Below are 22,328 nucleotides of genomic sequence, written 5' to 3' on the forward strand. Positions count from 1 at the left end.
TCCTCTAATCATTTAGAGAAAACTTGATTCATCCGGACAAAGTGATCTTGAGATACTCATCACAACCTGAACACATGTGAGTGGATTATACATTATTGTTATTCTTCTTTTATTCTTTATTCAGATTGTGGGACTGCAGTTTGTCAGAGATCAGCTGTTCTTCTCTGGTCTCAGCTCTGAAGTCCAACCCCTCCCATCTCAGAGAGCTGGAGCTGAGCTACAACAAGCTGCAGGATTCAGGAGTGAAGCTGCTGTGTGATCTTCAGAAGAATCCAAACTGCAGACTGGAGACTCTGAGGTCAGTCTCTCGGTGTTCTTTAGTACATCCTCCACATATTTGTTTAATTTATTTTTGAGAAGAAGCAATTTAAAGAGTATATTAAAACCATGCATGCATAAAGAGTTGTTTTGTTTTCACTGCTGCAGAGCAAACAGGGAGGGGAAGACGAGTCTGTGTGGGAACATAACCTGCAACATGATACAATAAACACATTAGAGCCGTTCTCTGATCTCTCTGCTTTGGCAGATCATCAACACCTTCAAATCCTTCACCATCTAAGATAATTATATCCCACACCACTAGTTCAGGGGACAGATTGTTGAAACACATCAGGTCATACATATATTCAGATTCTTGTTTTTCTTGGAGAAATCCTTTTCTAGAGTCTACACTATGAAGAGAGTTCAACATACTCAGGGTTTGTTTTCTGTGATCTGGCTTCACTAACCCTGACAGAAGAGATGGTGCTGAACATGAAGCTGGTTATCATCCTGAGAAGTGAACCCAGAGTTTCAGAGAGCATGTTTACATAAAAGGGGCGGAGTTATCTTCATTTAACCTATCACAATCATCACTGAGTCTGCTGTCAGCAGATTGTCATATCTGTGTAGTGTGGTGCCACCCTCGTGGCAGCACATTACAACAGCTCCTGCTCATCACTGAGTTTTTCCTTGTTTTCTACTTTTTTCCTTTCTTATTCTTTTTCATGGATTTGATAACAGAATCATCTGCCACAAGATGGACACATGGATGGTTGAGTTTGCTCTGGTTTTTCTGTTGTTAACTACATCTGTGACCGCGGAGGTCTTGTGCAGCAGTAACTATTGTTTACACTCATGATCAGCTGTTAGCAATCCATAGTGCAGCTTAGCTAACCTGCAATAAATCAGATTTTCCCCACGGGCTGAGGAGAAGGAGACAGGTATGCCGTTCCAGGGTAAAGTGCTGCAACAAGAGGAGATGTTTTAAACCCGTCCTACCATCAGCCACATCCCCACTGCTCCAAGCTGTCCTTTACAACAGTTGGGGCTCTGGAAGACATCCTGCGTGGTACCCGTGCCAAAGATCTCCCGCCCCAAGAACTTCAACCGCTACAGGTCAGTGGCTCTGAGATCACTGATGAAGACCCTGGAGAGGTTGGTCCTTCACCATCTGCTTCCCCTGGTGAGGTCATCAATGGACCAGCTGCAGTTTGCCTATCAGCCAGGCATTGGGGTGGATGATGCTGTCATCTACTTAATGCAGCGATCTCTGTCTCACCTGCAGAGGGCTGGGAGCACTGTGAGGATCATGTTCTATGATTTCTCCAGTGCTTTCAACACCATACAGCCCACAGCTTCTGAGGGACAAGCTGCAACAAAGGAGTCGACCTGCACATCACATCGTGGCTCCTGGATTACCTGACCAACCAGCCACAGTTTTTGTTTCTGACCTGGTTATCTGCAGTACAGGGGCCCCACAGGGGACCGTCTTGTCTTCCTTCCTCTTCACCCTGTACACTGCAGACTTCTCCCACAACACGATCAACTGTCACCTGCAGAAGTTCTCTGATAACTCTGCCATCATCAGCCTCATCATCAATGGGCACGAGGGGGAGTACAGAGAACTCATCCTGGACTTTGTAGACTAGTGTCAGTGGATCTGCCTCCAGATCAACGTTGGTAAAACCAAAGAGCTGGTGGTGAACTTTTGCAGACACAGACCCACCTCCCCTACACCGGTGAACATCCAGGGAAAGGACATTGAGATAGTGGACTCTGATAAGTACCTGGGTGTTCACCTGAACAATAAGCTGGACTGGACTGATAACACACACGCTCTCTATAAGAAAGGCCAGAACAGACTTCACCTGCTGAGGAGACTCAGGTCCTTCAGAGTGCAGGGAGCTCTCCTGAGGACCTATATTACAATAAATAATAAACAACCAATGTCCCCCCTCCCTTACATATATATTGACCCCAAACAAGATTTAGACGCCCCCCTGTAAGATTTACTCCCTTTTGATGAACCAATAATCTTTATTTTGGTAACTCGTGAGGTATTTTGTGATATTGGATGGAAGGATAGATACTGGATTCAGGAGTATCCTGTAACTCACACAGAGAAGTTCAAACATTGATGAAACAGTGATGAAGAAGATGTTCATTTTAAAACAGGACTCCAAACAGAGTCAGGAAAAATCAAAAACTGCAACATGAAATGCCATGATGTCGAGGAGAGGATGGCTAACATTGTCCAATATAATCTGTCCTCTCCTCCACACGTCTCTACACCTCCGTCCTCAGTGAGTCCAGACGCCTAAAACAGAGCCAGCCTTTTTTATCAACTTGTCAAGCTGCTTATCAGGAACTTTGATTTTGTCCCGGATGCAGGGATTACAAAGACCTGATCTTCATGTAGAGAGATGTGTTGAAACTTCAGTCCTTGGATGAACGTTGTTAGCAGAAAGTCAGACACAGTCACTCCCTCACAGTAACACGACTGCACCACAGTGATTGATCAACAAGCCTAACTCTCTCCTCTCAGTGATTTATTAATCAGTGTAGAACATGATTTCTATCATCTCTCTTCTTCTCTCATTAGATGGAGATGATCTCTGTCATAACGTGAGCGATCAGGACTCTGGAGGTGCAGAGAGGAGCAGCTGATGATCCACAGAGGACGAACCTCCACCATCTTGTGCGTGGAGACGCTCTGCAAGCTGAGGAGAGCTTCACCCATCAGGGACTGACAGAGGAATCACATCAAAGTTCATTTCAGTGATATTTCTAATGAGTTTGTTCTCCACACATTACAGGAGTGGAAGGTCAAACATGAAACAGCTGGTAGAAATGTTAAGAGATCAAAAGCTACCAAGACATGCTATTTTATTTTGATTCTATTTCTTACTAAAAGTAGAAACCAGAACTTGATCATCTGTAACATGTATAAAAATCATCTTCTCTTTATATCCTCTTTAAACATACAGTATGTAAAATATGCAGCTAGAGGGCTCTCAATCAAAACAATACTCTGTGTTGAATCAGTACGAACGGGCAGAAATGTCCTTTCACACTAATTATCAACACACTGCGTGTTGGTTCAAGGATTTGTGTTTGACTCTGATGGTTAAAAAACGTTGTTTATACGTTTCTCTTCTGGTCGACATCCTGCATCAACTCCATCACATGTTAAGATCAATGGTCGCTCGATGAGTCAGGTTTCTGAGGTCACATATCCAGGTCTGCTGCTGGATTCTTGTCTGACAGTCCATTTATAGTCTGAGGAATAATCCTGGTTTCACTATTGAGGATCAAATTCACAACATTACAACCACAGGGATTAAAGTTCTCCGTCACTACGATGGATTTCTGTCAATTTCACGATTATAATATTTTTAGTCAAAATCAATCAGACAAAAAAAGTCGAGCAGAATGAGGATTAGTGACCTTCACGTGCAAACTGTTGTTTTTAATGTGCTGCATTTATCTGGATGGTGTAACATAAGTTTCACGTTTGAGTGTCATTTTAAATGTACAGTCAGAACTTTTATGTGCTATGTGAAGTCTGCTCGGTGTATAGGAGGCTTTTATTGTGGTAGCTAACATCAGCGTGCACCGCCCGTCATGTCCGGACTTGTTTTTAGGCTTCAGTGTGCAACTTTATTTACCCGACCAAAGTGAAATACTGGAGAATGATAATCAGTAACATGACAGAGTTTACTGTCAGTCCAGTTTGATGACCTGCAGGCCGAGCAAACTTACCAGACCGCTACCAGACACGCCGTTATAGTTAAAACATATATTATATAAATGGATTTATATTAATAAGGGTGATTAAATATTTTTATTTTAAATGTTTGTGCTTATCTACCACATTCTTATTTGAATTTGTCATTTATTAAAAAGGGAAACAGTAAAATCCTTGAAAATATAGAAATAAATTTGATTTGTTGAGTTTGAGAGTTAATAAATATTAATGGTCATAATTTAAAAGGTTAGTTTATATATATTGTGTAGGTATACACAGTCATATGTTCTTTATTACTGTATTTTAGTTGTTCGTGTTTTCACTCATAAAGGAATGTAAAGGAGCTTCTTTAAATAAAAGTCTGTGAAACAGTTTGACCATCTTTAACAGCATGGAGGAAACTACACCATACATACATGTATAAAATCACATGAGCTTGTTCATTTCTTTTCTCCTCTTCTGACTCCTCAAAGCTCTTTAACACCGACACACTGATGGTAGAGGCTGCTGCAGAGTGAAGAGTCCATCAGTATGAACTCATCCATTCATACACATTCACACACTGATGGTAGAGGCTGCTGCAGAGTAAAGAGTCCATCAGTATTAACTCATCCATTCATACACATTCAGACTCCGCCCACAAAGCAGTGGTTGTAAATCGTGATCTTTGATGACATGGTCAGGTTTTGATCACTGCTGCATGGAAACAAGGTTGGAGCCTTTTTGTTTCAACATGCTTAAAGAAAATGTAAAAAATGGCGGAGACATGTTATAACTGACAGGGGGAGTTGCACCGCCTGTGAGGCCTGCAAACAAACAAACACGTCTTTGTTCCACTAACATGTTAAGTGTAGACAAATCATCCTGCTCGGATAAAGTGTTCAGCTCCAACAACGAGATTAGAAAACGTTGTTTTAAAATTGTGTCGGAAATACAAAAAGATGTGTACAAAAGTTAGTAAAGCCTTTTCTGAATCCAGATGTAGCTGAACACAAACCTGACCTCCCTCCTGCTGTAATGATAAACTTCACATTCTCCACACTTACAATTTATGGAGAAGAAAAAGTGGAGACAATCTGGAGTCAGACAGAAGTGAGTTTAGTAGAGATTAGCTTTAAAGCTCTGCCTCAGGCTAGCTCATGGCGGCTACATTTGCTAATATTAACATATCAGACCTGAATGTCTGACAGTCATGTTGCATTGTGTGTAAGAGGATCTCAGGTTTATACAAGAAGGACCGTAAGGAATAACAGAGGCAAAAGATTTATTGATCCTGTTTTTAATATTGATCATGCAATGCTTAATCTGTTCACTGTAATAATATCAGACAGCTTGATTCAGACACACCCAGGTACTCAGCAACAAGTGTCAAAGCAGCCCGACGTACAAGGTTCCCATTTTACACAGACTGAAGACATCTGTTCACAGTTCATGACAGTCCACTGAATCAGTGTCACTCTTTAGTGAGCATGTCGACCATGTAACGTCAGGCTCTCCAACCATGTAACCATGGTGATGTTAGAAACAACATGTGGATAGGGATGTAACGACACAACTTATTCATTCAGTGATCCACAACAAGTTCATCTCATTTTGAGAAAGAAGTAAAATTATAAATGAATGATCGTTTTAACTCCCTGTCAATGACAAACTAAATCTCAAGATGTATTTATTTAATAAACCGATTGTTGATTGAGGCTGTAAAGTGACTGAAACACACACAATGCTCATTTGTCATAATAAAAAGTAACACTGATATCTTAAAAACAAAAAAGGATTTTAAAACAAATCCCAGGTCAAATAAATATGAAAACTCAGCAGTAAAAAGGATCCTGGTCTTCAGTGTTCCTGACAGCTCAGGGTCACCTCGTTTTCATGAACGTCTTTGAAAAGTTGGCTGATAACAGCTGTTAATAACTACTAACACACTGACGCTCACTGATCAGTCTGCTGATCCCAGACTGAGGAGCGATCGGCTTCTTTCATGGCTTCAGTCTCAACATCAGACACAAGAGGACCAGGTGAACCTGCATCTGTGTCAGAGAACATGGGCTGCACAAACGGGCTGCCTGCTCGCCATTAACCAGACTTTCAAAGAGATGAATGAAACCCTGAAACGCCGTGCATCACATGAAGAACGTGTTGATGTTGTGTATTTCTCATCTTAGCCTTACAAACAGAAACATGTTAAAGTGACATAAAGAAGGTCCGGACTCTGTTTTACAGCCCCAGATTTCATCATTTGTTATCATGTCACATTTAGTCTCAGTGTGTCTGCTGTGTATAATTACACATGTGGCACATCAGCCTATTATTGATGAGTTAAATCTCAGACATACTGATTAGTTAGGATCTAATGTTCTGTGTTCTGAAATATTTTGTATTTCAGAGGCTCAACGTTTCCTCTGGATGTTTTTCTGTCCTTTTAAAGTCACTGTTTTTACTTTCTCTGTTTGAATTTGTCTCAGTGTTTTCCGCAGTGATATTCCTGTGTGCATGGGAAAGTTTAACATGTGATCACTGAAAGCAGCCTCTCTAATCTTTAAAGTAAATCCATTTAAAAAAAACATGAATTAATGAAATACAACAACTAAAGACAATAACTGACAGCTCAACATGAGTCTATTTAAAGAGCCTACAGAGATGGTTTGAGGTGGAGCGTAATGTCAGACACATTTTAGATACCATATCTGATCGAACTATAAATGTGTGAAGCCTCTATCAGTCTGTCTGAACAGGAACAGCAGTATGAATGATTCCTGACTCAGACAGAGTCGCTGCACCGTCAGTCCACACGGGGTTGAAAAATGTGACTCCATGTTTTTAACACCAAACTTTAAAGAAGCAAAAACTATTTCTCATAGTGTTGAAAAGAAATCAGTCAGCAGTTGACTTTCTGAAATGACCCACTGTGAAGTCAACATGAGAGGAGTGTAGGGAGAGGAAGACGTGTCTGTCTAACATCACGTTATCACTGAGACGACTCCTGAATTATGAGTGCGTGGAGCTGCAGGATTTCACAAGTTCACATTTAGCACGTGCAGAGTGTCTGTCCTCGTGAGCTTCATCTATTTCAGCCTTTGGCCGATATCTTACTAATGGGACTCCTTCAATGAAAAGGGATTCTAGCAGGAACATGAGAAAGGGGACATGCAGATTGAGAATATAAAATGGACGTCAGACGACAGGAGGTCTTTGAACGTTAAACAAAGCAGGTCACACGTTTGTCTACGAGTACTGATAGAAGGGTTGTTCATCAGGTCTGAATCCGTAGGCAGTAGCTGGTCGTCCCGGCGACGAAGTGGTCTGGTCGAAGACGTCGTTGCCATCTCTAAGAGTGAAAGATCAGAGTAACACAGGTAGTTGTGTTTTGAGTGATGTGTTAGTGAAACAGGCTGGGACATGGATCAGAGCTGGAGCAGGAGAGCAGACTGGCTCAGTTCAAGTGTGACCATCTTTCTTTAGATACACTAAACATGTGACAGTGATGACACGTGACATGTTTAGAGTATCAGTACGGGACCGCTGCACATTAGATGACATGTTCTCTTGTGATTGGTGTGCAAAGGGGGGACCTGCCTATAAAGCAGCGTCTGTGGATCATTACATGCTCTCTAAAGTGTTCTGGTCGGGCTTCTGGTGTTCAGTAAAGACTGAACAGTTTGCTCTGAGAAGGCTTTTTGTGTGGTGTATGTAAAAGACACAAACTAACTGGCAGTGCTGCCCCTCCATATACAGAAAACATCCCATAATAATACATTCTGCTGAGGATCCCAGCAATATGTCAGACTTACACTGTGAGGTGTGAGTCTCCGTTTTGAGACTGCAGGTCCCCGAAGAACTCCGGGCTGACCGAACCATCGCCTGGAGTGATTCCATCTACGGGCGCAAAGAAGGACTGAATCAACTTTATTTATACAGCACTTTTTAGACATTTACAAAGTGCTGAACATGTTTAAAAGCAATGCAGTGAGAGACGCATATTAAACAAAGTCTGCTGACATGACCTATAAGAATACACTGCAGAGATACAGTACACACACACACACACACACACACACACACACACACACACACACACACACACACACACACACACACACACACAATGATCAGTAGCTACTGATACTTTTATCTGTTGTTATTAAGTCTGCTTGGTTGAGTAATAAAATCCTCTTTATTCATCCCACAGCAGGGACATTTACAGGCTGACATGCGGATGTGTACCTGCACTGTAGAACAGATCAGTCCTGTCGTTGTCGTTGTCATAGAAATACGGTTCAGATTCATCAGCTTGCCGACTCTCGACCATCTCCAGCCACTGGTTGTTATGGAAACGGAACTTCTCTGACTGAATCTTCCTGCCCCACTCCTCGTCGTACTCCTGAGAGATAAAGAAAAAGCTGTTATACACAGCATGACTTCTTCTTCTTGACTAAAGCTTTCTTCTGTGTGTGTGTGTGTGACTCACAGCGATGATATCGAGGGTGTTGTCACACACTTTTCTGATCTCTGCATTCTTGTCATGCATCAGGTCGATCAGGTAGGCCGGAGCCTCTTCAACGGAGGTTAAAGAAAGACATGTTTAGAAGTAGCACACCACAGATGAAGAACAGGGAAGGTGAACACAGTCGCTGAAGGATACGTGTGTCTTTGATGATGACGTCTCGCGTGGCTTGATGAAACACCATTTGATAGAAGACGTAGACAATCTGACACACAAACTCGTCGTCCTCCTGTTGGGCTACAGTCAAACAAAAGAAATGCAGCTTCACCACCAAATCTGTGAGTTGACTTGTTTGTGTTTGAAGAGAGATGATGAGATGTGTTGTGCTTCCTTATACAAGCTTTGTGGGTAAAAGCACTTCTGAGGCTTTAATCATTGATATAACACAATTTAAGAATTTGTGAATTGCAGCTGCTGAGCTGCAGAAATACTGACGTCTGGCCTGGATCAGGACATTCCTAAAAGAGGGAGTTTTATTTCAGTGTTTGTGTCCTGAAGACTTTAAGAGGAAGGCACATGGAGAAAGGAAAACAAAGGATCTCTGAGAAATCAAAAAAATGTCCCATTCAATGTTTCTGTTTGTCTTGAGCTCAGTTGAGTGTTTACCATTAAGTAGCTCAATAAGTGCAGGAATAATGCCAGATTTAGCCAACATAGCAGCACAGGCGTCGTCCATGGAAACCGTTCCGATCATAATTACTACCTCCAGGATGAGGTCGTCCTCAGCTGAGCCTGAAAAACAAAGGCAAACACTTCAAAACTCAAATCTCACAGCATCACATTCAAAGACCATGATCTCTTCTGTTGTCGTACGAAAGTGGTCGCACAAACTAAAGTTACACGTGACACAAGGCAAACAGCCCCAGCCTCAGATTTAACCTTGATAGACGTGTTTGATAATCACAGCTCGTCCTCTCTCACATGGAAGTGGTTTGTCCTTTAAGAAGACGGCTGGACAGCGAACTGAAGCTTCAATGAGTTTAAAGGGAATGAATGAGACCTGTTTCTAGTAGGGCGGGGACTTGATTCAAAATGTTAACTAATTAACTCACAGCTTTCTAATTAATTTATCAAATTTAATCACAATTTAATCGCGGGACCTCACTCCCAGAATCGACACTTAGTATCCGGCATCTGGCTGGGAAGCTACGCTAACAGGCTCTGTGGAGAAAGATGAGAAGAACCGAGGACGAAGATAAAAGTATGTTTCAACTTGAAACTGATTTGGATGAAGGGGATTTTAAAGGTCTTGTGCTCAAATCAGATGTTCGTAGCTTTTAACAAGAGCAGCTGAGGCCGGTGGAGGAACAGGAGGCGGTAGCTTTAGCCAAGGCACAAGCTGTGCACTCTGGGAGTTGTAGCCTTTCATCCACATGAGCCAAAAAGACACTTTCTGCTTTTTCTCAGTCAAGAAGGCACCAATTTCAAAATGTATTTCACATTTCTACAACATATATGAGCCGATGTCAGCACATCCCTTTAAGCAGGGAGCTCTAGAACTCATCAGTACCTGGTTTCAGTCTGGCTTTAAGAAAAGGGACCAGATTGTACTCCTTAACCACCAACTCCCAGTCCAGGTCAGGAATGGTGAGGTTGGCCAGAGTACCCAGGCACTCCAGAACCCACTCCTCCTCTTCCTCTGCACGAATCTCTGCTGCCAGGTCGCCAACATAGTCCTGAGACAGAGACGGGGAGAAGAGACTGAGGGGACCGTTCACCTCATAGACTAATACACTCCTGAGAGCTGCAGAGTAAAGAGTCCATCAGTATGAACTCATCCATTCATACACATTCACACACTGATGGTAGAGGCTGCAGCAGAGTAAAGAGTCCATCAGTATGAACTCATCCATTCATACACATTCACACACTGATGGTAGAGGCTGCTGCAGAGTAAAGAGTCCATCAGTATGAACTCATCCATTCATACACATTCACACACTGATGGTAGAGGCTGCTGCAGAGTAAAGAGTCCATCAGTATGAACTCATCCATTCATACACATTCACACACTGATGGTAGAGGCTGCTGCAGAGTGAAGAGTCCATCAGTATGAACTCATCCATTCATACACATTCACACACTGATGGTAGAGGCTGCTGCAGAGTAAAGAGTCCATCAGTATGAACTCATCCATTCATACACATTCACACACTGATGGTAGAGGCTGCTGCAGAGTAAAGAGTCCATCAGTATGAACTCATCCATTCATACACATTCACACACTGATGGTAGAGGCTGCTGCAGAGTGAAGAGTCCATCAGTATGAACTCATCCATTCATACACATTCACACACTGATGGTAGAGGCTGCTGCAGAGTGAAGAGTCCATGTGTAATGTGTATTTATGACTCACTATGAACAGCGGTTTGGTTGGCCCGTCATGCTGTGAGATGTTTCTGATCATCTTCATCAGAAGGCAGTCTTTGGTTTTCAGAGCTTTCTTCATCAGCATCTTCAGCCCATTCCCTTTGACACAAACAAACATCAGAAGCTCCTCCTGAACACAAGCAGCGTTTACAACCATCAACAAGGGTCAGGTTCAGACTCCTCTTCTGGAAACACGTTAAAACAAGCCATGACTATATCGTCCAACCCGATTCCTACAAAGCTGGGATGTGCAAAATAAAAACAGAATGTGATGAATTGAAAAACAATGAAAGCACAGATTTAATCAAATGTTACAACTGTCAGCTGAAGGTCACAACAAGGACGGCACGTGGTGAACTTTTGCAGATTCAGCAGGCTGCAGATTTGACCTCAGGGACAATGAAGTGAACAGTGCACATAAAAATCTACCTTCACACATGAGCTGTGCGTTCCTCTTGTTAGCAGCCAGGTTGATGCAGACAGAGATGAGCTCAGTGTCCATTTCCTCCTCCGTGTGCTCGTACAGCAGTCGCATCAGCTAAAAGCAAAGCAGAATAATATCTGTGACATGAGAGAGAGGCGAACAGCGATATCTGAGAGTGTGAGTGGATCTTTATTTACCTGCTGGATGCATTCAGTGTAAACAAACATGCCCTTGAAGCGGTCATCAATGCTGATGTGATAGAGGATTCTCAAGGCCACCTGATGGTTGTTCTCGTCACCTGCATGTCAACAAACACCAACACTAGTTCATGATTCAGACACCACTGCACATGTAGAACAATCCCATCAATGTGTTCACCATGACCATCAGCACTACAGAGCTACAGGAGCATGCTCAGCTATTCTTTTACCAACTGAACAGCGTCTCACTAAAAGCTGCAAAGTCAGATGAAAGGGCAGTATCAAGTCTCCAGATTAATCACACGTGTTCACCTGCTGCACCTGATTCATCGCCTTCTGCTCTGATGTTATTTCTAGTCTGTTCTTTGTAGGGCAGCGATGTGACAGCTGTGTCTCAGCTGCTCCACGTCTGTCCTGCATCTTATACTCTTTGTTTTTATTAACCAAACGCTGCTTCTTGTTTGGCCTGCAGTGCTCATGTATTTTCACTTGTGATCGATCCACTTAATTACTGCCATTTTATTTCTATGTGTAGCTTTATGATTTTCCAGGGAGCCTTTTGTAAAATCTGACCAGAGACAGCAGATGAAAATTAGCCTTGTGGCTAACTCTGGCATATTTACAGCAATGTGTTTTTTAATATGCACTGTACCTGTAACATAAAAAAATAAAAACGGAAATGTTGTAAGAAGATTGAAGATCCACAGAAGTAGTTAATCGTCATGGCAACAGCACAGTGAATAAAGCCTAAGTTACTGACGGTACAGGATGTGAACACAGCACTTCTGATATGGATGACTGAGTGGATGCTGTTACCTAACAAAGCAGTCAGTTTAGGTAACAGTCCAACTTCCACCATCTTGGCCCGGAGTCCAGAATCAAAAGAGAGGTTGAGCAGCAGACGCAGAGTCAGGTTCAACAGGTCTTCATGGTCACAGGGGACCAGACGAGCCAATCGCTCCACAGTATTGACCTCAGCCTGCGAAGCACAAACACAGACTGACAGTGTTTGGATTTCAAAGGGAAAGAGCCCAAAACATTTAAACAGCTAAAACATACAAGGCAGGTGAGGAAGCAGAACAACCCTCTCCTCGGACCCAGCTGGAGAAATGTGATCCAGGTGAAACTCTCAGGTACTGATCAACGAGTAAACATGACCCGGTCCAGAGCAGGTCAGCCTATCAGAGTGCGTTACCATGGTGATCGAGGTTAAAAGACACTAACGAACACAGTCAATCATCCCTCTGAGCTGGTTTCTTAGTCCGGCCCTCAGCACTCATTTTCAGCCTGATGGCGACGTCGTTCCACTTTCTTTTCATTCGGCCAAGTTGCAATGAAAGTATTCTCAAACAAACAAAAAAAGATGGATGACAAGAGAGCTAAATGTTCAATTAAAAATAATAATCTCAGGTTAAGTTCAACTCACCATGTCATTCTTGTTCTCCAGAAAGATGGACAGTTTCTTAAGGAAAGAAACGACCAGGACGAGCAGCTCTTCATCCTCCCGCTCCAGAACTTTAACCAGCAGCCCGACAATGTTTTTGTTCCTCATCTTCAGTTCGGTGCGCGTGTCCTCAGCGAGGTTCAGCAGGAGGTAAAGAGACACTGGGACACCAGGTGAAGCAGCAAGAAAGACAGAGACGTCACTCGTGTTCATCACTGACCTCCCTCATTGGTTACTAATTCAAACTCATTATTGTTGTTCATGAAACACTTGTGATGAACTCTATATAAGCACATCATTCTTGCTTCTTGCATCATGCTTCCTCTGAGCCAATCAGGTCTGGAGAAACATTTGACAAATAGATCAGGGATTCCCAAAGTGCTGCTGGGACCCCTCAGGAGCCACATAGACCTTCTAAAAAAACTCATAATATACTTATAATTGCATATTCACCTTTTAAATACTAAATACGGACAAAAAGTTCCATTTGAAATAAAAACATTGTTATTGTTGTTTTCTTTCGTGTTAGCCGAGTTTTGAAAGGCCTGTTAGAACTCGTCCGTGCCTCTGGGATACGTTTTATGTCTAAACCACCTCCAGGGGTCTCGGGGGTCCAGAGTCTGTGGAACCCTCAGAATCATCACTTTTTTAAACTTGTTGCTGCACTCAATTTTAAAAAATGGTTCTGTGATGTTCTGAAAACAAATACATTTCTCAGTATGAATATTTTATTTGGCTCTTTTTACGCTGAATATGAAGTTTCATCTTTTTCAAATCATCCCTTCTGTGTTTGTTTACATCTAATACTTCGTCCTAGCTTGTGTGGAAACAGAGTTATTTAAGTTTCCTCTGAATAACCTGATCAATACCAGCGGTTACATGCAGTGTACAGATAATCCACCAGGGGGCGGAAAGCATTTACCACTGGTCCTTTTTGCATCTTTGATGATCACTGACACAAACTGCTTTCCATAAATGTATTTGTCCATTTTGAATGTGATGTGAGGAAGGAGGAGGAGGAGGAGCCAGGAGCCAATCAAATGTCTGATGACACGTTCACATCACCAAGGGAAACAAAGCTCTGAGGTGTTACTGCACAACAGGACAAACAGGAGCCTGTTGGAGGGCCAGCCTACCTCGGAGCAGCTGCTCCTGCTTGGACAGAAGGCCTTGGTATTTTCTCATAGCTTTGTCCTGGTCTCTTCTCAGAGAGCCGTTTTCTGGTGCAGACTCATGTTCACATGAAGTGTTAAGGAACACAAGAGGAACACCTGGAGATGAAAGTTGACAGCAGGGGGTAGAAGAACAACTCACAGCCTGAACACACGCTCTGTGGGTAAAAGGATATAAGCCTGGTTTTTCTTGCGTAGCTCCTCGCGCCACACGTCGTGTCTCTTCAGCTCATGTTCAACAACGCTCATACACAAAGCTCCTATTTTATAATGACTCACCACTCCATGAAACTGGCTGAAACTAACAGGGAGGAGAGGAGAAGAGTTACAAGGTGATGTAGAACATGGTAAAGGTGTGTGTGTGTGTGTGTGTGTTTTTTACCTGGAGAAGCAGAAGAAGATGTAAATGATGATGGTTGCCAGATCTACACTCTGCTTCCAGTCCTCCCTCAATACTCTGGCCAGAGCACCAAGAGCTGCCTCTGCACACACACGCACACACACACGCACACGCACACGCACACACACACACACACACACACACACACACACACACACACACACACACGTAAGTTGTGAGTTAGTTAGTGTGTTCTATTTTGAAATGAAGAGTTAGTATATATATGTAATACGTTGTACAGATTTGCCGTTTTTACGAGCAACTCTCATACAATGTTAAGGTGAATGATCGGCACTCGCACCTTCTACAAATTGTTTTTTAATGGATTGAATGTGATTATAAACTTTACATATGCTGATGTGTACACAGCACTCGCCCATATATGGCGAGCTGACACCTGTCACTCAGCAGGACGCCTGCTCCGGGTCTCTACTCAACAACAACTCCACTTCTCTCCTGAGGCCGTCATTCCTCTAATCCTGCCTGTTTCTGCTCTCTATCACATCTAACAGGTTCATAATAATAAGCCAGCACACCATTATATGTAAAGGAATACATGTTTTCTTCCTCTTTATTGACGGGAGTGACACTCGGATCCATGCTTTTCTATGTTAAACAGACGGGGATTCAGCAGGACTCCCTTACGTTACGTCACAGCCGAATGCGGAAGTAAAACGCAAAGACTAAAACGTCTCCAGGAGACCCTGTGGGTTATTCATTTCTGAATTTCTTTAAAAACAGTATTGTTAACGTATTTTCCTATGATTAGTTAAGTTTTGTCTTTAACCTGCAATATGCTCTTTAAAGCACAGCTCAAGTCAAGACTCCACCTGGTGGCCAGTGTCGGAACCACACAAACACAAATACAGAAACAAGCATTTTGGCTCCTACACGCTCCAGACTTCACGCCACCATGATGCCTCAGTGACATTAATGCTGAGCTGTAACAGTGCATGTTGACTGAAGGAAACAGAGGTTAGTGTTAGCAGGCACTGTACCATTGTGAAGCAGCTCCTCCAGGTTATCAGGGTTGCGGGCGAGCTGCAGTATGAGAGCTGATCCTCGGATCTTCTCTGGGATGCCCTCGTAGAGAAGTTCAACATACTCATCAACTCTGGTGATACTGGCCTCCTCGTTTAACTACACACACACACACACACACACACACACACACACACACACACACACACACACACACACACACACACACACACACACACACACACACACACACACACACACACACACACACACACACACACACACACACACACACACACACACACACACACACACACACACACACACACACACACACACACACACACGGTAAGAGGGCGAAAAGGCTCCATCAATCAAACACTAAACAAGCAACAGTTAAAGGTTTCAATGTTACTATCATTTATCAGTCATCATGAACAAAGACTTCAGAATGTGTGGAACATTTATATACTGATGGTAGAGGCTGCTGCAGAGTAAAGAGTCCATCAGTATGAACTCATCCATTCATACACATTCACACACTGATGGTAGAGGCTGCTGCAGAGTAAAGAGTCCATCAGTATGAACTCATCCATTCATATACATTCACACACTGATGGTAGAGGCTGCTGCAGAGTAAAGAGTCCATCAGTATGAACTCATCCATTCATACACATTCACACACTGATGGTAGAGGCTGCTGCAGAGTAAAGAGTCCATCAGTATGAACTCATCCATTCATACACATTCACACACTGATGGTAGAGGCTGCTGCAGAGTAAAGAGTCCATCAGTATGAACTCATCCAAGGACACATCGGACATGTTGCAGCAGGATCTAGGATGTGACCTTCCAACTGAGAGACAGCTGACTCTACCACTGAGCCACAGCCGCCATGTTTACTCACTGTCTACATTTCCAGTAGATTAAATAGGAAAGACTGAAACAAGTGTGAAAAAAGTGAGTCCAGTGCTCAAACATTTAGCTCATTACCTCAACTCCTTCAAATGGTGTGAGCTCTCTGGGTTTCACCGTTCGCTTCTCTTTCTTCTCCACTAGTGACACAGAAATACAAAACAGACATTATTCATCAGTCCTTCAGTCTGTCTTTACTCTTCTCTCAACATGCTCCATCACTTACTTTTGCCCTCCACTGGGGAGGACTTCCTGTTCTGTAAGTAGTAGAGGAGCTGCTCCACCTGAGGCAAACGGGAAGCAGGGATGAGTTTACACTCTTCCACCACCTTCTTGGCCAAAGCGCCCACATCTGTACTCGGAGAAAGGCTCTTCACCCGGACACTGGAGCAAGAAAGACAAAACACAGAGTCACATAGTCTGCATAATAAACTTCACCATGTTCCTCCACCACTCACGTGTGTCCCTCATCTGTCCACAATCATGAGAGAAGTCCGTCCTCTCCGTCTTCTGTCTGCTCCACTTTTTAGTAAATGTGTGCTCAAACAGGCTGTTTGGAGAGTTTCCCTTCATGACATCACAAAGGGCAGTAGCCCCTCCCCCAGGTGGGTGACACTCCCACAGCTAGGTGTTTGTTCTGCCTTCTCACCGTAAACAACACAGCTGAAGAATAAGCCGGGCTCATCTGATAAGGTTGGTTGTTTTATTGCAGATGTGTCTGATGTGTTTTTAACAACAACAACAACAAAAAGACCAAAACCAAGGATTAAAGGAATCAGCTGATTTTAAGTTGTGAAGTTACACATTTAGGACCAGTCTGAAAACAAATATAAGAAATGAGGATTAAGATAAAGAGGGGGAGAAAAGCCACTGACATCTGTCGTCGACTGGAAGAGAAGGAGGTCATTCAAACGAAAATTAAACGGTAACCATGGGAACAAGTTCAATGACAGATTTACAGTTTTATTGCAATTTAAGTTGAAACAGAGAAAACATTAAGAGAAGATCATTGTTAGTGTGGCAGCAGTAAAAAGACAGAAGAAGAGCAGCGTGCAAATCACATTTAAATAAAATATTTGATTAACTACTGACTAAAGTCCACACTCATTAGAATCCAAACAAGGAAGTAAAACACACAGAGGACATTCAGACATGTTGGTCAGCTAAAGTGAGAGAGCGCTCGACACTCACATTTTTTGACCTTCCTTCCGTTCGCCCACCACCTGACCTCCAGCTTCGCCCAGTATAGACGCTTCCACCTCATAGTGGACCACCAGGGCTTTCTCTGTGGGGTGAACGTCCAGGCTGCCCACAGTCACCTTCCTGTGGGTCACAAGAACACGACCACCTTTCAAATATTCAGCAAACTCCACACATGAACAACATGTCTGTCACATGGTGTCAAGTTCAAAATGAATGAAAGAAGAAGCGTTCAGTTCATGACCTCCACAACGTCTCATCATCGATATGTTAGTGTTGATAAAGACCTGATAGTGGTTCTACCTGTTCACTAGTCAAGTGTGAGAGGAAGCAGAGTGATCTTCATGACAGCAGAAACACTGGGAAACATTTAGTTCATTTTTCATAGAACAAGACGGCCGGCTGATCTCTCCTCCAGACGTTGAACAAAGAGACGAATTCAAACCATGTCAGGGTCAAAGGTACTCGTCACTAATAACAGGCCGATCATTGGCTCCTGTTAACCATCCCAGCGCTTCACGACATAATCCCCGGTTCATTCTCATCAATCAGCTTTTAATCTGATCAGTCTATTCTTACACATGTTCTGTTGTTAATAATACAGTAGATATAAATCTGTCTGATGTGTTGCTGCTCTGTTTGTCTCTCTCTCTCTCTGTCTCTGTCCTCGTCCCGTCTCCTCACACGTCACAGCACGTTTTGTCCACTCTGCTGTGACTTATCTAAATGTGTCTTAGCGCTCATGTTGGGTCATTGTTGATATACAAATACAGAGAGGATGATTTATAGATTGAATCGATTGATGTTGTGAACTCATGAAAGATTAACTGATGAAAAACATGTTTAGCCAAAGTGCTGAAATAACAAACATACATGTAGGTTGTTTCCCAACAGTGTACTCAATCACAGTTATAAACACCATGCATTGATTAAAGGTGCACTATGAGAAACGTCACAGTCGTGTGGTTTATGTTCATAACTCTGCACACACACAGTCCTCAGAGGAAGGTGTGCTCCCTTTAACACATGACACACATTTCTTTAAAGAACATTTAGTGGATTCAAATAAATGTGTGCATTTAGTTCACATCTACAAAGTGCACTTTAAAGTAAAGGATTATCTACATGCAGGTCTGAATTTATTTATTTATTCAACCTTAATAAAACGGGAAAGAAGAAACTCAACTCAGATTAAAAATCTCCTTTTCAAGAGTGTCCTGGACAAAAGGACAAAACAAGCAGCAATACAAGTAACAGACCAACAATACAAACAACATTAACACACATCATTTAATTAAAAACACAAATAACAGATCTGAACAGCAGATGATTGTCAGGTTCATCCACAAACATAGAACATATATAAACATGTCAGGGAGAAGGTCACTTCACTTCCTCTTATTAACAGAGGAGTGAAGCTTTCATGCTCACATCTCAGCTTGTGGAGACAAGAAAGGCCCATGTATTGTGTGTACATGATATTTATTCCGACTTGACTGAGGCATAGTGGCTCATAAAAGCTGTTTAATAATAAACTATCATTCATGATGTCGGGCTGATTGTGGGCACGAGCGCCTGATGGGAGTCTCGTGCATGTTAATCCAGGTGTTTATTAAACACAGGAGGAGAATGGATACCTCTTCATTGTACTGACTTCAAAGATGCATTCAGGCTAGCAAGCTTTCGTGACCATCACACCCAGAATATGAATATGATTTTTTTCCCCTGCTCACCGTTTGAGGAAGCGCGCGTCATCCTGCATCTTCTTTAAATGGAGGTTTCAGATCTTAATCTGATTAAATACCTAGACTGCGTTCAATTAATCCCCCAAATCACGGCCATATATTCACATACAGCTGGCTAGCAGGGCTGGTCCTCTTAATCTTCTTCTTCTTCTTCTTTGGAGATGTGAAGCAGCAGGGATCAGTTTGGGTTCATTACTGCCACCCTGAGGTGTGAATCCTCCCTCATCTGCTCTTCATCCTGAAGTCTCACCCAGTCTCTCTTTAAAGGAAGGCACAACTCCTCTCCACTCTTTCCCTTTTTCTAAAACACTTCTGTTATTGTTCTGTCCTCGTCTCACAGTTTGTAACCTGTTCATCAGTCTCTCTCTGTTGAATGATGTGTTTCACTTTCTTTGCTCTGTCCTGTCGGCTGTTGGTGCATGATATAAAGGGGACTGTTTCAGTTTCTATACCCGATCCTTAAAGCCTTTACTTATCATGATCTGCTCTTTCCAATGTGTCCCCCACTTCTTGATATATTTTATTTCATAAAACTTTATTTTAACAGGAATATCCCCATTGAGTTAAACAAAAAAAATCTCTTTTCCAAGAGGGAGTCCTGGCCAAGAAAGCAGCTTAAAAACAACATAAACGTTTCACATATAAGATAAAACACAAGACAAAAACTGCAATAAAACAAATCACGAAGCATTAAATAAACAGTCAGGAAGTCAGTTCTCAGTAAACACACTGTGCTCAAACAGTCCTTAATCCTTCCTTTGAAATCCATGAAGGTGATTTGGGATTCCAGTTTAAGGTGTTCCTGCAGCTTACACCATGATGAGCGTGCAAAAGACTTCACCAAACGCAGTGCGGCTCAGAGGAACATCATACATAATAAAACTGCCTTAAATAGAAACAAACAGCAGTGATCCATTCTGCAGGTGTATAAGGAAGACAGACCACGTTTCTCACATGACTTTCAATGGTGCGTTATATATCAGCCCTGTGTTTCAAATGCTTCTCTTCATTACTGTTGTCACTTTTAAGTTGGCCTTTTCCCACTGAGGCTTTTCCCTTCAGACTGGAGTTATTGCCTTGGCAGGGAGATTATGGATGCTGTTGACTATGTGTGAGTAGTTTTAACATTTGAGATATTGTAGGTGATTGTTGTTGTTGCTGAACTGAGAGGCTGAATGACAAAGACCCAATGGTGGTTCATTTGGTTTTCACATATTGTTTGAGTTTTTCCTTTGTGACAGTAAACTGAGCCACGTGGTTATTGAACGATTTCTTTTCTATTAAGACTTTTATTTGCTTCTGCCACATTTTATGGCTTTTGTCATGCACCAAGTGTTTTTTTGGAATCGTTTGGGTGTACTGATACGAAAAACATTATCCATCCTTGTGTTTAATATTGAGTGTGTGAGAGGCATCAACAACCTCACTAATGTCTGTAATACTTGCGCCTGTCAGAGTTCGCTGACAGGCGCAAACATCAACTTTACCCAACTTCTCAGGCTCACGTTTAGTGTGCAGCAACAGTTGGGATCCTCTCTTCATACGATGAATCTGATTGGCTGAGTTCCTGAGTTTGAGTCCATTGAGGTGAAAACATAAACTGGGACCTGGGCAGTTCTCCCTCTTCTTTTCTTCTCTTCTAACTTGTCTTTTTACGAGACGTTCGCCCTTAAATGTAAATGAAAACAACTTTTCAGAGAAGAACCGTTTAATGACGAGGTTTTAACCTGCTCTGGTTTTATCTACACAAACCGTCTTTACAAACCTGGAACAATCATCACAAATGAGTAGCTACCTTTGCTTCATTTAACAAAATCCATCAGAGAAACGTTGACCAGCCTTTGTTTTGTCTTTTTCCATAACTCTGCTCACACAACATTTACAGTGTTTTAATTCTAACCAGACAGACACTGACATTTGGTGACGTTATCTTTTATTGGAGGGCAAATGATATGACAGCAAAGCATTATTATATATATTTTATATACTGCATTATATTCAGCAAAGGCTGAAACTTATTACATCCAAATCTAATCGATCAAATCATCAAGCATAAACAAAAGACACTGAAAGAATGAAAATAAAGTCCATCATCCATAATGACACACAAACAAATCATCTGATGGATGTTTATACTGACTGTGTGCTCCTCTCATAAACTCTTATTAGCTTGTCGCATAAATTCTTTGATTAACTAGAAAAAATCCAAAGTATCTGAGGATGTCCAAAGAAGGGTCTCTTTATTTCAGTCTGGTCTTAAAGAGGAACAAAAAGAAGAGTTTGTATTTCTCCTTCTTCTCTGCAGTAAACACTGACGATGCATTCTGTCTTTAAAGTTGGACTAAATATTCTAAAAGTAAAACTATAATAAACACAGTTAATGCACCAGATGTTACAAAATGAAGGGGACAGTCTACAGCTATAGTTAGCCTATGAGCCTGTATGTCACTTTAAAAGGACGCCAGAAGAGCAGCACGACGACACTCACTTTGTTTTTAGGACAGCTGATATATGATCTTGAACATGGGAGGGCTTCTGTGTTTTTATTGGACAGCAGAGGAATAAGGACAGAGAGAGGTCGGACTTGAACCCAAACCGCCTGTTTCGAGGACTACAGCGTCTGTACACGAGACTCCTCTGATGAAACAGTCAAATCAGACTTTTAAAAGTCTTTTAATTCATCGTGTTTTAATTCATCAGGCTTGAACAGTGCTACGTGTATAAATAAAGTTATTATTATTATTATCATTATAAAAGTGGTCTAATTTCGAAAATAATAAAGAAAAAAAGCTAAATGATGAAGTTTTAAAAAGCACTAGCATAGCCCTCAGTGATTTAAGAAAATGTTAAAAACAAAAATGGTGCAGACTTGTGATCTGAAAATCAAAAGTTAAAGATTTTAAGTGTATTTTCTCCTCAGGAGATTTGACCTACAGAAAACAAACTTTGCAGACTGAACAG

General features: G+C 42.1%; 2 protein-coding genes across 2 annotated transcripts in view; one reads left to right on the plus strand and one right to left on the minus strand.

Moving 5' to 3' along the window:
• LOC306826876 (NACHT, LRR and PYD domains-containing protein 3-like) overlaps positions 1-4,167 on the plus strand; it is a 53,728-nt gene extending 49,561 nt beyond the window's left edge. Inside the window, exons 11-12 of the mRNA XM_079348421.1 lie at positions 125-298; positions 2,864-4,167. Of these exons, the coding sequence (XP_079204547.1) occupies positions 125-298; positions 2,864-2,873 (184 nt within the window). The 3' untranslated portion in view covers positions 2,874-4,167. The remainder of the gene's footprint in view (positions 1-124; positions 299-2,863) is intronic.
• A 1,104-nt stretch (positions 4,168-5,271) lies between these two features.
• On the minus strand, positions 5,272-19,688 carry LOC306826877 (kinesin-associated protein 3-like). Its single transcript, XM_079348422.1, has 20 exons — positions 19,356-19,688; positions 17,614-17,745; positions 16,649-16,806; positions 16,501-16,562; positions 15,525-15,666; positions 14,509-14,608; positions 14,280-14,427; positions 14,091-14,184; positions 12,937-13,115; positions 12,327-12,489; positions 11,508-11,608; positions 11,316-11,424; positions 10,873-10,985; positions 10,027-10,192; positions 9,123-9,248; positions 8,655-8,753; positions 8,481-8,566; positions 8,237-8,393; positions 7,804-7,888; positions 5,272-7,340 (listed from the first exon to the last, which is right to left on the minus strand). The coding sequence occupies exons 1-20, from the start codon at positions 19,382-19,384 to the stop codon at positions 7,238-7,240; spliced, it is 2,352 nt and encodes a 783-aa protein (XP_079204548.1). The 5' UTR covers positions 19,385-19,688; the 3' UTR covers positions 5,272-7,237.
• Positions 19,689-22,328: the final 2,640 nt, after the last annotated feature.

The sequence above is a fragment of the Symphodus melops genome, assembly GCF_947650265.1.
Source record: "Symphodus melops genome assembly, chromosome: 7".
NCBI lineage: Eukaryota > Metazoa > Chordata > Actinopteri > Labriformes > Labridae > Symphodus > Symphodus melops.

What these genes read in the sequence shown, in the direction of transcription:
- LOC306826877 (XM_079348422.1), bottom strand. Translation starts at nt 19,384, where the DNA reads ATGCAGGATGACGCGCGCTTCCTCAAACG. An exon ending in CTCCCCAGTGGAGGGCAAAA is followed by an intron (nt 16,563 to 16,648) that starts GTAAGTGATGGA and finishes CTGTGTCACTAG; the next exon opens with TGGAGAAGAAAGAGAAGCGA. An exon ending in TGGAGAACAAGAATGACATG is followed by an intron (nt 12,490 to 12,936) that starts GTGAGTTGAACT and finishes TGTGCTTCGCAG; the next exon opens with GCTGAGGTCAATACTGTGGA.